General features: G+C 37.7%; 1 protein-coding gene across 1 annotated transcript in view; it reads right to left on the bottom strand.

Moving 5' to 3' along the window:
- HSD17B12 (hydroxysteroid 17-beta dehydrogenase 12) overlaps positions 1 to 13,074 on the bottom strand; it is a 179,734-nt gene that overhangs the window by 105,120 nt on the left and 61,540 nt on the right. Inside the window, exons 2-3 of the mRNA XM_003920012.4 lie at positions 8,701 to 8,747; positions 5,176 to 5,251 (exon numbers count right to left, since the gene is read on the bottom strand). Of these exons, the coding sequence (XP_003920061.2) occupies positions 5,176 to 5,251; positions 8,701 to 8,747 (123 nt within the window). The remainder of the gene's footprint in view (positions 1 to 5,175; positions 5,252 to 8,700; positions 8,748 to 13,074) is intronic.

Below are 13,074 nucleotides of genomic sequence, written 5' to 3'. Positions count from 1 at the left end.
AGAGAGCCAAATCAAGAAAAAACTGCTATTCATAATTGCTACAACGATAATCAAATACCTAAGAATACACCTAACAAAGGATGTAAAGGACCTCTTCAAGGAGAACTACAAACCACTGCTCAAGGAAATAAGAGAGGACACAAATGGAAAAACATTCCATGCTCATGGTTAGAAAGAATCAATATCATGGAAATGGCCATACTGCCCATAATAATTTATAGATTAAACACTATCCCCATCAAGCTACCTATGACCCTCTTCACAGAACTGGGAAAAACCACTTTAGACTTCATATGGAACCAAAAGAGAGCCTGCATAGCCAAGACAATTCTACGCAAAAAGAGCAAAGCTGGAGGCATCATGCTACCTGACTTCAAACTATACCACAAGCCTACAGTAATTAAAACAGCATGGTACTGGTACCAAAACAGAGATATTGACCAATGGAACAGAACAGAGGCCTCGGAGGCAACACCACACATCTACAACCATCTGATCTTTGACAAACCTGACAAAAACAAGCAATAGGGAAGGAATTCCCTGTTTGATAAATGGTGTTGGGAAAACTGGCTAGCCATGTGCAGAAAGCAGAAACTGGACCCCTTCTGACACCTTACACTAAAATTAACTCCAGATGGATTAAAGACTTAAACGTAAGAATAACACCATAAAAACCCTAGAAGAAAACCCAGGCAAAACCATTCAGGACATAGGCATAGGCAAGGACTTCATGACTAAAACACCAAAACCATTCAGGACATAGGCACAGGCAAGGACTTCATGACTAAAACACCAAAAGCATTGGCAACAAAAGCCAAAATAGACAAATGGGATCTAATTAAACTCCAGAGCTTCTGTACAGCAAAAGAAACAATCATTAGAGTGAACCAGCAACCAACAGAATGGGAAAAAATTTTTGCAATCTACCCATCTGAAAAAGGCTAATATCCAGAATCTACGAAGAACTAAAACAGATCTACAAGAAAAAAAACAAACAAATCCATTCAAAAGTGGGTGAAGGAGATGAATAGACACTTTTCAAAAGAAGACATTTATGAGGCCAACAAACATGAAAAAATGCTCATCGTCACTGATCATTAGAGAAATGCAAATCAAAACCACATTGAGATACCATCTCAAGCCAGTTAGAATGGTGATCATTAAAAAATCTGGAGACGGCCAGGCATGGTGGCTCAAGCCTGTAATCCCAGCATTTTGGGAGGCCAAGGTGGGTGGATCACAAGGTCAAGAGATCAAGACCATCCTGGTCAACATGGTGAAACCCTGTCTCTACTAAAAATACCAAAAAAATTAGCTGGGCATGGTGGCGCATGCCTGTAATCCCAGCTACTCAGGAGGTTGAGGCAGAAGAATTGCCTGAACCCAGGAGGCGGAAGTTGCAGTGAGCCAAGACTGCGCCATTGCACTCCAGCCTGGGTAACAAGAGTGAAACTCCGTCTCAAAAAAAAAAAAAAAAAAAAAGCCGGGCGCGGTGGCTCAAGCCTGTAATCCCAGCACTTTGGGAGGCTGAGGTGGGTGGATCACGAGGTCGAGAGATCGAGACCATCCTGGTCAACATGGTGAAACCCCGTCTCTACTAAAAGTGCAAAAAATTAGCTGGGCATGGTGGCGCGTGCCTGTAATCCCAGCTACTCAGGAGGCTGAGGCAGGAGAATTGCCTGAGCCCAGGAGGCGGAGGTTGCGGTGAGCCGAGATCGCGCCATTGCACTCCAGCCTGGGTAACAAGGGCGAAACTCCGTCTCAAAAAAAAAAAAAAAAATCTGGAGACAACAGATGCTGGAGAGGATGTGGAGAAATAGGAACACTTTTACACTGTTGTTGGGAGTGTAAATTAGTTCAACCATTGTGGAAGACGGTGTAGCGATTCCTCAAGGACCTAGAAATAGAAATTCCATTTGACCCAGCAATTCCATTACTAGGTATTTATCCAAAGGATTATAAATCATTCAATTATAAAGACACATGCACACATATGTTCATTGCAGCACTGTTTACAATAGCAAAGACCTGGAACCAACCCAAATGCCCATCAATGATAGACTGGACAAGGAAAATGTGGCACATATACACCATGGAATACTATGCAGCCATAAAAAACAATGAGTTTGTGAGGGACATGGACGAACCTAGAAACCATCATTCTCAGCAAACTGACACAAGAACAGAAAATCAAACACTGCATGTTCTCACTCATAGGCGGGTGTTGAACAATGAGAACACATGGACACAGGGAGGGGAGCATCACACACTGGGGTCTGTCGTGGGGCAGTAGGGGAGGGACAGTGGGGGGTAGGGAGGTTGGGGAGAAATGCCAGATATAGGTGACAGGGGAAAGGAGGCAGCAAACCATACTGCCATGTATGTACCTATGCAACAATCCTGCAGGTTCTGCACATATACCCCATAACCTAAAGTGCAATAAAATATATATATGTAAAAGAGTTATTATATACAAGACTACAAGAAGCTAAGAATGAAGCAATACTGAGATCCAAGCAGTATGTTAAATTCATCTACTATCTGAGTAACTACTTCTGGCTCATTCATGCCATGGCTTAATTCAGATTCAGACCTCAGAAAACTGTAAAATACTGTATCACTTGGTCCTTTGGGGTTACACTTACATAGCTGAAATCTTGAATGTTAAAATCCTCAAATGCCAATGATATATTGTATATCTATATATGACATGCTCAGCTTTGTAAAGATATGTACTCTCAGCAAGGTTAAAATAGTTAAATAAAAAAAAAAGTAACTTAGTATTGGGAATCTCCAATAAGGCTCTGTGGTATGGTTTGCCTGTGTCCCCATCCAAATCTCATTTTTAATTGTATCTCCCATAATTCCCATGTGTTATGGGAGGGATCTGGTAAGAGATCCCTGGATCATGGGGGCAGTACCCCCCATACTGTTCTCGGGGTAGTGAATAAGTCTCAAGAGATCTGATGGTTTTACAGGGGAAAAACGCTTTTCGCATGGTTCTCATTCTTTCTCTTGCCTGCTGCCGTGTAAGATGTGCCTTTTGCCTTCTGCCATAATTGTGAGGCCTCCCCAGCCATGTGAGTCTATTAACCCTCTTTTTCTTTACAAATTCCTCAGTCCCATATATGCCTTTATCAGCGGCGTGAAAAATAGACTAATACACTCTGCTTTTTATCTAAAGATGAAGGGAAGCTATATGTAATCTGTCCAATAGGACCAGCTATGGTCTGAAGAGAAATGGTAACAAAAATATATACCTTGTAAGTATGTTGGAAGAATCAAAGGAGATAATAAGTGAATACATGTGAGAGAATGAATAAATAATAAAGCACCATATAAATGTTAGCAGTAGGTGGTAATATTAGTAACAAAATATAGAAGAAATCCTCTCTCATCAATTCTCACTGAAAGAATTTGGACAATCTGTTAGTTGAGAAGTTAGTTAAAACAAGGACTCACAGAGATAAATATACATTGTAATCATTTTATTTTCACTTAAACCATATACAAATGTAATTCATTCACCAATCCTCTTTGTAGGGCCAAGACCTTGTCTTTGAGACTAGATCTGCAGACCAGAGCTCCAGTTTTTCTTGCATGCATCACACCATACTCTATCACTTATAATTGTTTCAGTTCTAATAGAGTACAGAACAAACTTCAACACATATGAAACAATCAGGGGAGCAGATTTCTTACCTTTTCTAAGTTCTTCCAGTATTTTACATTTGTCTTTGTTCAACACTAATTTGATGGCCAATGTTTCGTTGTGGGCTTTTTTTTTTTTTTTTTTCTTGAGATGGAATCTTGCTCTGTCACCAGGCTAGAGTGCAATGGCTCAATCTCGGCTCACTGCAACCTCTGCTTCCTGGGTTCAAGCAATTCTGCCTCAGCATCCTGAGTAGCCGGGACTACAGGCACGTGCCACCACACCCAGCTAATTTTCGTATTTTTAGGAGAGACGGGGTTTCACCATGTTGGCCAGGATAGTCTCAATTCCTTGACCTCGTGATCCACCCACCTCAGCCTTTCAAAGTGCTGGGATTACAGGCGTGAGCCACCCTGCCCGGCCCAATTTTTCAAAGAAGTAATTTTAGTCACTGTTTTTCAGAGCATTCAACTTAGTTTTTATAGAAACAACTCTAGATTTTACACTAACAGTTCATCATTTCACAGAATATTTAGTAAAAAAATACTCAACGTAAGTTTGGAAATAAACACAACTGATTCTTAATAAGTAAACAATTTGATTTGTGAGGATAAAATTACATGAGCATTATATGAAGAAGCTTCCTGGCTACAAATGGTCAGCAAGCTGGGGACATCAGTTAGTATGTTTTACCAAACAAATGAACAGTATTGGTTTATCCATCTGGTTCATTTAGTAGAAGTTAGTTGAGTCTTTGCCACATTGTAATTCAGGTCTCAAGCATAGTTGCCTAAGAAGAAAGTTTAAAAAACTTCCCCCGTCACATGGAAATTGCTCTTTTCTACTTTTCCTAAAACATATGTGTTATACATTTAGAAACACTGAGGTGAAAAGAGTAAAAAGCATTCAGGAATACTGAAATGAAGCCACAGCAAACAAATTTGGATGTTTCAGCAGAATATGATAAAATAATCAGAGAATTTGACTCCTGGCAAGAGAAACAAAACAAATCACTAAAAGACATTTTAAGCAAATTACAATTATCCTAAAACAATTTTAAAACAATTTTGTTTGTTTTCTAAAACGGAGTCTCCCTCTGTGGACCAAGCTAGAGTGCAGTGGCACAATCTCGGCTCACCATAACCTCCGCCTCCCAGGTTCAAGAGATTCTCCTGCTTCAGACTCCTGAGTAGCTGGGATTACAGCGCTCACCATGACGCCCAGCTAATTTTTTTGTATTTTTAGTAGAGATGGGGTTTCATCATGTTGGTCAGGCCAGTCTCGAACTCTTGACCTCAGGTGATCCACCCCCCTCAGCCTCCCAAAGTGCTGGGATTACAGGTGTGAGCCACTGCGCCCAGCCTAAAATTGATTATCCATCTTTAAAGCATCCCATGCTTTTTCATGATATCTCTCCTTGAAAAAGAAAGTTTCTCGAACTATAAATAACTATGTCAGTACCAAAGAACTGCTTGAAAACATTAAATAGCTATGCATTCCTTTTGTTTGATGTGAGAACTTACTTATTTCACTGGAAACCTGGTCAAGTTTATCCTGTGATCTGCTGATAAGGACAACCTTCATTCCACGCTTTGCTAACTGAAACAGCAAAGGAGATCTGAATCACACCTGCACATGCCACTGAAAAACATTCATGAGCTATAACCCCCATTTTAAGAAAACCTGTCCAGATGATAGTTAACAATAAAACACATATAAATCCAAGTGCAACGAATACACAATCCAAAATGAAGATTTTACCCAAAAAATTCCCCAAAAAGTTATCTTTCTAAAACAAGCTAATATTAAATATCAAAGGGTTTTAGAAGGAGGGAGACTTTTACTTTTTCATTTTATACCATTTATACCATTTCGGTTTTTTAAATCATTGTTTACTACTTCTATAATTTAAAAATTAGCTTTAAAAAAGTTTTTGTGCCAAGCACAGTGGTTCACGCCTGTAATCCCAGCATTTTAGGAGGCTGAAGTGGGGGAATTGCTTAAGCCCAGGAGCCAAAAACCATCCTGGGCAACGTTGTAAAATCCCATCTCTATAAATAATTTTTAACAAAAAATTTTTTTTATTTGGTAAATTATCTGGGTGTGGTGACACACACCTATAGTTCCAGCTACTCAGGAGGCTGAGGTGAGAGGATCACCTGAGCTCAGGAAGTCTAGGCTACACTGAGCCATGACTGCACCACTATACTTCAGCTTGCAACAGAGCAAGACCTTGCCTCAAAAAAAAAAAAAAAAAAAAAAAAAAAAAAAAAAAAATTTTGGTGCAGAATGGATATATAAAACAAACATAAGAGGACTGGCAAAGAAAACTACCATTAAAACTACCATTCCTAAAAATATGATGATTTTCAAAATTTTAATTGGAGCATTATACTTTATGGACCATGGCAAACTAAAGAAGTTAATTGAATAAATTAATAAAGAATTTTCCTAGGCCAAGTGTGGTGGCTCACACCTGTAATCCCAGCACTTTAGGATGCCAAGGCAGGCAGATCACAAGGTCAGGAGATCAAGACCATCCTGGCCAACGTGATGAAACTCTGTCTCTACTAAAACTACAAAAATTAGCTGGGCATGGTGGCACGTGCCTATAATCCTAGCTACTCGGGAAGCTGAGGCAGAAGAATCGCTTAAACCAGGGAGTGGGAGGTTGCAGTGAGCCGAGATCATGCCACTGCACTCCAACCTGGTGACAGAACGAAACTCTGTCTCGAAAAAAAAAAAAAAAAAAATTCCTGAGGAACATCTTTTATGTACATGCCCCAGTATGTGTTAGTGCTGTACATAATGAAAAAGACTTACACAAATGTGGTTACTATCCCAGGACACATAGAGTAGTGGAGGAAAAAAAAGCACTAATCTGTATAGAACTATTTAGTGAAATATTCTAGACAGAAAACAAATGAGCAATAAATTAGGTGCTATGAACTAAAAGTGATTTAGCAAACTAATATTCCAGTCTTATATCCTAAAGTCAGGGTTTATTAAGTAGTGAGTAATATTGCAAATGATGCTATGGAAGAACGTTTTTTATAAAAATAAAAATGTTGGTGATGATTTGCAAAATTAATTTGCTATAACCACTTAAAAAACCATTAGCCCACACTGATACCTTCTTTAAAAAAAATTAATAGGGGAAACGGAATAAGGAAAAGCTTCTAAAGGAAAATACCATCTTAATAAATGTAGAAGGAGAGATATCATTAGAAAAAAAAAAATCACCATTTTTTTGTTTGTTTGTTTTGAGATAGAGTCTCACTCTGTTGCCCAGGCTGGAGTACATTGGCGCAATCTTGGCTCACTGCAACCTCGGCTTCCGGGGTTCAAGTGATTCTCCTGCCTCAGCCTCCTGAGTAGCTGTGATTACAAGCACCTAGCACCACACCCAGCTAATTTTTGTATTTTTAGTAGAGATAGGGTTTCACCGTGTTGGCCAGGCTGGTCTTGAACTCCTGAAGTCAGGTGATCCACCTGCCTCGGCCTCCCAAAGTGCTAGGATTACAGGCATGAGCTACCAAACCCAATCAAAAAAAAAAAAAAAAAAATCACCATTTTTTAAGCACCATGGTAACAATCCATCTAAGCAAAAATTGAATGAATCCTAACACCAATGGATAAAAGATTGTTGGGAAATAATATATTTATACAATCTCAAAGTGTCATCCCACATATTCCTTATTAATCACCTTTATAATCAATAATGGAACAAATGAGACTTCTTATGCCTCCTGATCAGATGAACTCAGAAGGATAAACCTGTGTAGCCTTCCTGATGAAAAAATGTTTATCCTGAATCTAATGGGAAAACAATGAGACAAATCCAAATTTGCCTGCAAAACAACTAACCTGGATTTTTCAAAAATGGCATTCTTATAAAAGAAAAATAAGGTTAAGTTACTCTTTTAGATTAATGGAGACTAAGAGACATGACACCAAATACATGCATAATCCTTACCTGGATCTTGGAACACTTGGAAAAACAACAATTAAAAAAGAGCTTAAAAGGATGTACTGGGCAGCTGGATACCTGCATATGGGCTGTATGTTATACAAGAGTATTGTGTCAAGTTAAACTTCCTATTGTGACCAATATATTGGGATTATAAGGGTGAATGTTTCAGTTCTTAGAATATTCATCCTGGAATATTTAAGGGTGAACTCTTATTTCTGTAACTAACTTACAAATGGTCCAGCCAAATAATAATAATAAGTAAATTATATGTTCCAAATAGTAACAATTAGTGACTCCAGGTGAAGAGTATAAAGGTGTTGGTAATATTCTTGCAACTTTTCTGTAGTCTAGGTATTTTTCCAAATAAAAAACTGGAAAAATTTAAATTAACAAAAAGACGCTTTGATAATGATCAATGAAAGATCCAATGAATCTGCTGGGATCTTTATTAGAATCACTCCACTGTTACGGATCATTTCATCATAGGCTGCAGGCGCCTTCTCAGGGAACAGAAGGCAGGGAAACTTGCTTAAAGAATACTGCCACGGCTCCTGCTTTGTACATCGTCTTCAAACCATGATGCTTTTCTGTTCTTTAATTTCATTGCAGAGAACTTGAATCTTCTGCCTGTATCTATCAATACCTTTCTGTTAATCACAGTCCTTCTTGTGAAAATGATGGCATGGACTAGCCTAGAAATATCACCACCTATAATAATATTTCTATTTTTTGAATAGAAATATTCAAAAAACAGTTCAAAATAATTGACTTTCAAATCTGAAGACTGTACACACTTACATGATATAACATAAAAGTATACTAAATTGTTCCCAGTTGCAAGTAACCAGTACAACCAGAAAGTTTTATACTGATTTTACATAAAAATTTGTTTCAAAAAATTGTGTCTGTTTAAGCAAATACAGTATTTCCAACGAGGTAGAAACAAAAAGCATCTATTGTACCATACAACATTATAATTGTGTTTATACTTCAAAAATCAAAACTACTGTAAGAAATCATCCTATGTTTATTCTTATTTTTTATATTGAAAGGGAAGATCTTGAAAATCACCTACCTCTTCAGCATATGATTTTCCAATTCCATCAGTACTACCTGTGACAACTGGGAAAGGGAAAAAAAGCGATAGTTTAGTCTAAGAATTACAATGAAGAACTCGTCACAGTTAGAACCCACCAATTACATACAAGAGAACCAGTGTGATATCTTGATGTAAGAGACAGAACAGTTCCAGTGGTTCAAATCAAGGACTGAATACACACTGCAGTAGCTAAAATTTTAAAAGGACTTCAAAATCAAGTGTTAAAAAGGAAAGTGGAGCAACTGGAACTCGCACACATTGCTGGTGGCACTGAAAAGTTGGTACAATTATTTTGGAAAATACTATTTGCCAGTATGTTTAGAACTAAAAATATGCCTACCTTATGACCCACCAATTCTCAAGAGATAGGAATGCATTTATGTCTACCCAAAGAATGTTCATAGTAGCTTAGTTGGTACACAGTAGGTAAATACAACTAAATATTAACCTACAGAAGAATAAGTAAATTGAGATATAGACAAACAATGGAATAGTAAACAGCAATAAAAATGAACTACTGATATAGGCAAAACATGAATGAATCTCTAAGACATAACAAAAGCCTGACACAAAATGTAAGTTCAAGAAAAAGCAAAACTAATCTATGGTGACAGAAGTCAGAATATTGGTTACCTCTGGATAGTAGAGTAGATAACGGGAAAGGGCAATACAGGAATCTTCCAGGATACAGGAAATATTCTGTATCTTTTTAGGGTGGCAGTTACCACTGTGTGTGTGTGTGTGTAGATTCACTGAGCTGCACACTTAAGTACACATTTACTATATATATCTTCATAAACTAGTTTTTAAAACAAAGGGTAGTAAAAGTAAATATGAAATAATTTAATTCTTCTATGAGAAACCATATTTATCTTTTAAAAAAATATTTATTTATTTATTTATTTTTATTCACCTGGTTACAGGTGGGCTGAGGCCAAAAAGGGCATCAGCCTATCTTTTTTTTTTTTTGAGGACTGGCTCATGTCTAGTACATTCAGAAAAAAAGATTTGGGATTCAAAACATTTTGAATCCCACGTCAGCATACTTTTCATAATCAGCTTATTGTTCTCTCAAACAAAAATCTACGTGCCTTGTAGAATAAACCTTTTTACATTTTATTATTTTTATTACACTTCAAGTTCTGGAGTACATGTGTAGAATGTGCAGGTCTGTTACATAATTATATACATAACATGGTGGTTTGCTGCATCCATCACCCTGTCATCTATATTAGGCATTTCTCCTAATGTTATCCCTCCCCATAAACCCCCTCTCCCCGACAGGCCCGGGTGTGTGTCTATGTGTTTTCCCTGTGTCTATGTGTTCTCATTGTTCAACTCCCACTTATGAATGAGAACATATGGTGTTTGGTTTTCCGTTCTTGTGGAAAAATCATATTTATCTTACAACCTCAAAAACTTTATGTAACAGAAACATTTGAAAATTATAATTGGCCATGCTACACATGATAGCTTAGCTCTGGAATACCAGAATCATGTTATAAGTTTAAAGCATAGATGTGGCCGGGCACAATGGCTCAAGCCTGTAATCCCAGCACTTTGGGAGGCCGAGGCGGGTGGATCACGAGGTCAAGAGATCAAGACCATCCTGGTCAACATGGTGAAACCCCGTCTCTACTAAAAATATAAAAAAATTAGCTGGGCATGGTGGCACATTCCTGTAATCCCAGCTACTCAGGAGGCTGAGGCAGGAGAATTGCCTGAGCCCAGGAGGCGGAGGTTGCGGTGAGCCGAGACTGCGCCATTGCACTCCAGCCTGGGTAACAAGAGTGAAACTCTGTCTCAAAAAAAAAAAGCATAGATGTCTGCTTCAAAAAGGAATGCCTCCCCAAATTCTCTAAATATGCATTTTCCCAAAACATTTACCGATTTTAAAAAACAAGTTATGGTGTAAAGAAGAATTTTCTTGTATTGTCCACTTCTTTTAAATTATACAAGATGGTCCCTAATTTTACTATTGAGAAAAATGATAAACACATTCATATTTTCCCTTGCCATGTCTCTCATAATCTCATAGACTTTCATCATGTTCTTGCTTAGCTGATCTCTTCCCACAATTAAAAATAAAAATAAAAAATAAAAAATAAAAATGTCATAATAGGCCACGTGCAGTGGCTCACACCTGTAATCCCAGCATTTTGGGAGGCCGAGGTGGGCGGACTATGAGGTCACAAGTTTGAGACCAGCCTGGTCAACATAGTGAAACCCCATCTCTACTAAAAATACAAAAAAATTAGCTGGGTATGGTGGCGGGTGCCTGTAATCCCAGCTACTTGGGAGGCTGAGGCAAAGAGAATCACTTGAACCTGGGCAGCGCTGCAGTGAGCCCAGAGCATGCCACTGCACTCCAGCCCCAGCAACAGTGCGAAACTCCGTCTCAAAAAAAAAAAAAAAAAGTTGAAATTTCCAGAGAACAGTATAACAAACCCCCAGGTACCCAGAACCCAGTTTCACCAATGAAACACTTGAGAGATTAACCTTGCTTCCTCTCACACTGGATTATTTCTAAGTAAAGGCATCATATCACTTCATTCATAACTATTACCATTTGTTTCTGCTATTAAAAATAGCCACAATACCATTATCTCATTCCTAACATTGTAAATAACAATTCCTCGATACCAAATATGTAATCACTATAAATTCTGCCAAATGTTTCAAAAAACTTTTAACAATTGTTCTAATCAGGATTCAATAGGTTCCATAATAAAATTTGTTAATATGTTAATTAACCATCTCTATAATCACTTTCTTCTCTCCCCACTTCACTATCTCAATTTATTGGTTTAAGATATTAAGTCATAGGTTTGTGCTTTCTCAGCCTGTCCTTGATATCATTTAGCATATTCTTCTGTCCCATGGAGGCTGGATATAGATACTTGATCAAATTCAGGTTTGAATTTTTTGGTAAGAGTACTTCATAAGAGATAATGCATTTTTACATCAGGAAGCATATGTCTGGTTATCTTTCGTTTTGTTATATTAGCAGCCACTGCTGGTCACCATTGAGATTCATTATTTCATTAGGGATTGCAAAATGGTGGTAATAGAGTTCAATCATTCATCTTCATCTATTAGCTGGAATATTTCCAAAGATAAATTATTTCTCATTAGTTAGTTACCATGATATATAGCTTATGTAAAAATATAAGAAAAATGTTTGATTTTTTTTTTTTTTTGCCTCTATCAGTTTTCAAAATAAATTGGTTCTCTGGCATCTTCCAAAGGTAATCCATGTGATTTTGTCACTATTGTTCCGTTTATAAGAAACATTAATAACTCGCAGATGTAAATGTTTGTGGGAGAACCTAACTATAGAAAACTGAGCATTATATGAAATCTCCTCCAACCTCTTGATCAATTTGTAACTTTTTTTTTTCTTTTAAATTTCAACTTTTATTTTAGATATGGGGGTATGTGTGTAGGTTTGTTACATGGGCATATTCCTTGATGCTAAGGTTTGAGGTATATATCCCACCACCTAGGTAGAGAGGATAGTACCCAATGGGTAGTTTTTCAACTCACCCCCTTTCCCTCCACCCTCTAGTAGACCACAGTGTCTATTGTTCCCATATTTATGTCCATGGGTGCTCAATGTTTAGCTCCCACTTGTAAGTGAGAACATGCACTATTTGGTCTTTTGTTCCTGTGTTAATTTGCTTAAGATTATGGTCTTAAGCAAATTAACTAGCTTAATCTATGTTGCTGCAAAGGATATGATTTTATTCTTTTTTATGGCTGTGGAGTATTCCATAGTATATATGTACCACATTTTCTTTATCCAATCTGCCACTGATGGGCACCTGGTCTGATTCCATGTCTTTGCTATTGTGAATAGTGTAGCAATGGACATGGTTTTCTGTAACTTTTCATCTCCTGACTGTTTTTAGAGGCACAGGAATCCAAATTTTATAGTGTATCCTTGTTACTGATTCACTAATGTTTCACAAGTGATGGATAAACATATTCTAATTGTTTCAAACTTTCTCCTCTTCCTTTTCTCTGTGATAAACTTTTCTCCCCTCTCCAAGATCCCGGAACCATACCTCCTACCCTCTTTCATCAAAGCCTCATTGCAGATCCACCAACTCCACTGTTCTAGATCACTTTACGTGAAAGAAAACTTCCTCTTTCTAAACTTCCACAGCACTTGACACATCTTTATGTCTACGGCACTGTACCACTCTATTTTGAACTGTATTTCCTTACATCTACAGGTCTTAATTCTTCTGTAAGATTCTAGGCTCCTTGCTAGGCAACGTGCACAAGGTAAGTGTTCCATAGACATTTGCAGAGTGTTTGAATGATGATCGGCATTTAGTTGGTCTA

This window comes from Saimiri boliviensis, chromosome 6 (genome assembly GCF_048565385.1).
Source record: "Saimiri boliviensis isolate mSaiBol1 chromosome 6, mSaiBol1.pri, whole genome shotgun sequence".
Lineage (NCBI taxonomy): Eukaryota > Metazoa > Chordata > Mammalia > Primates > Cebidae > Saimiri > Saimiri boliviensis.
Note: the sequence above shows the minus strand (reverse complement) of the source record. Positions and strands in the feature narration are given on the sequence as shown.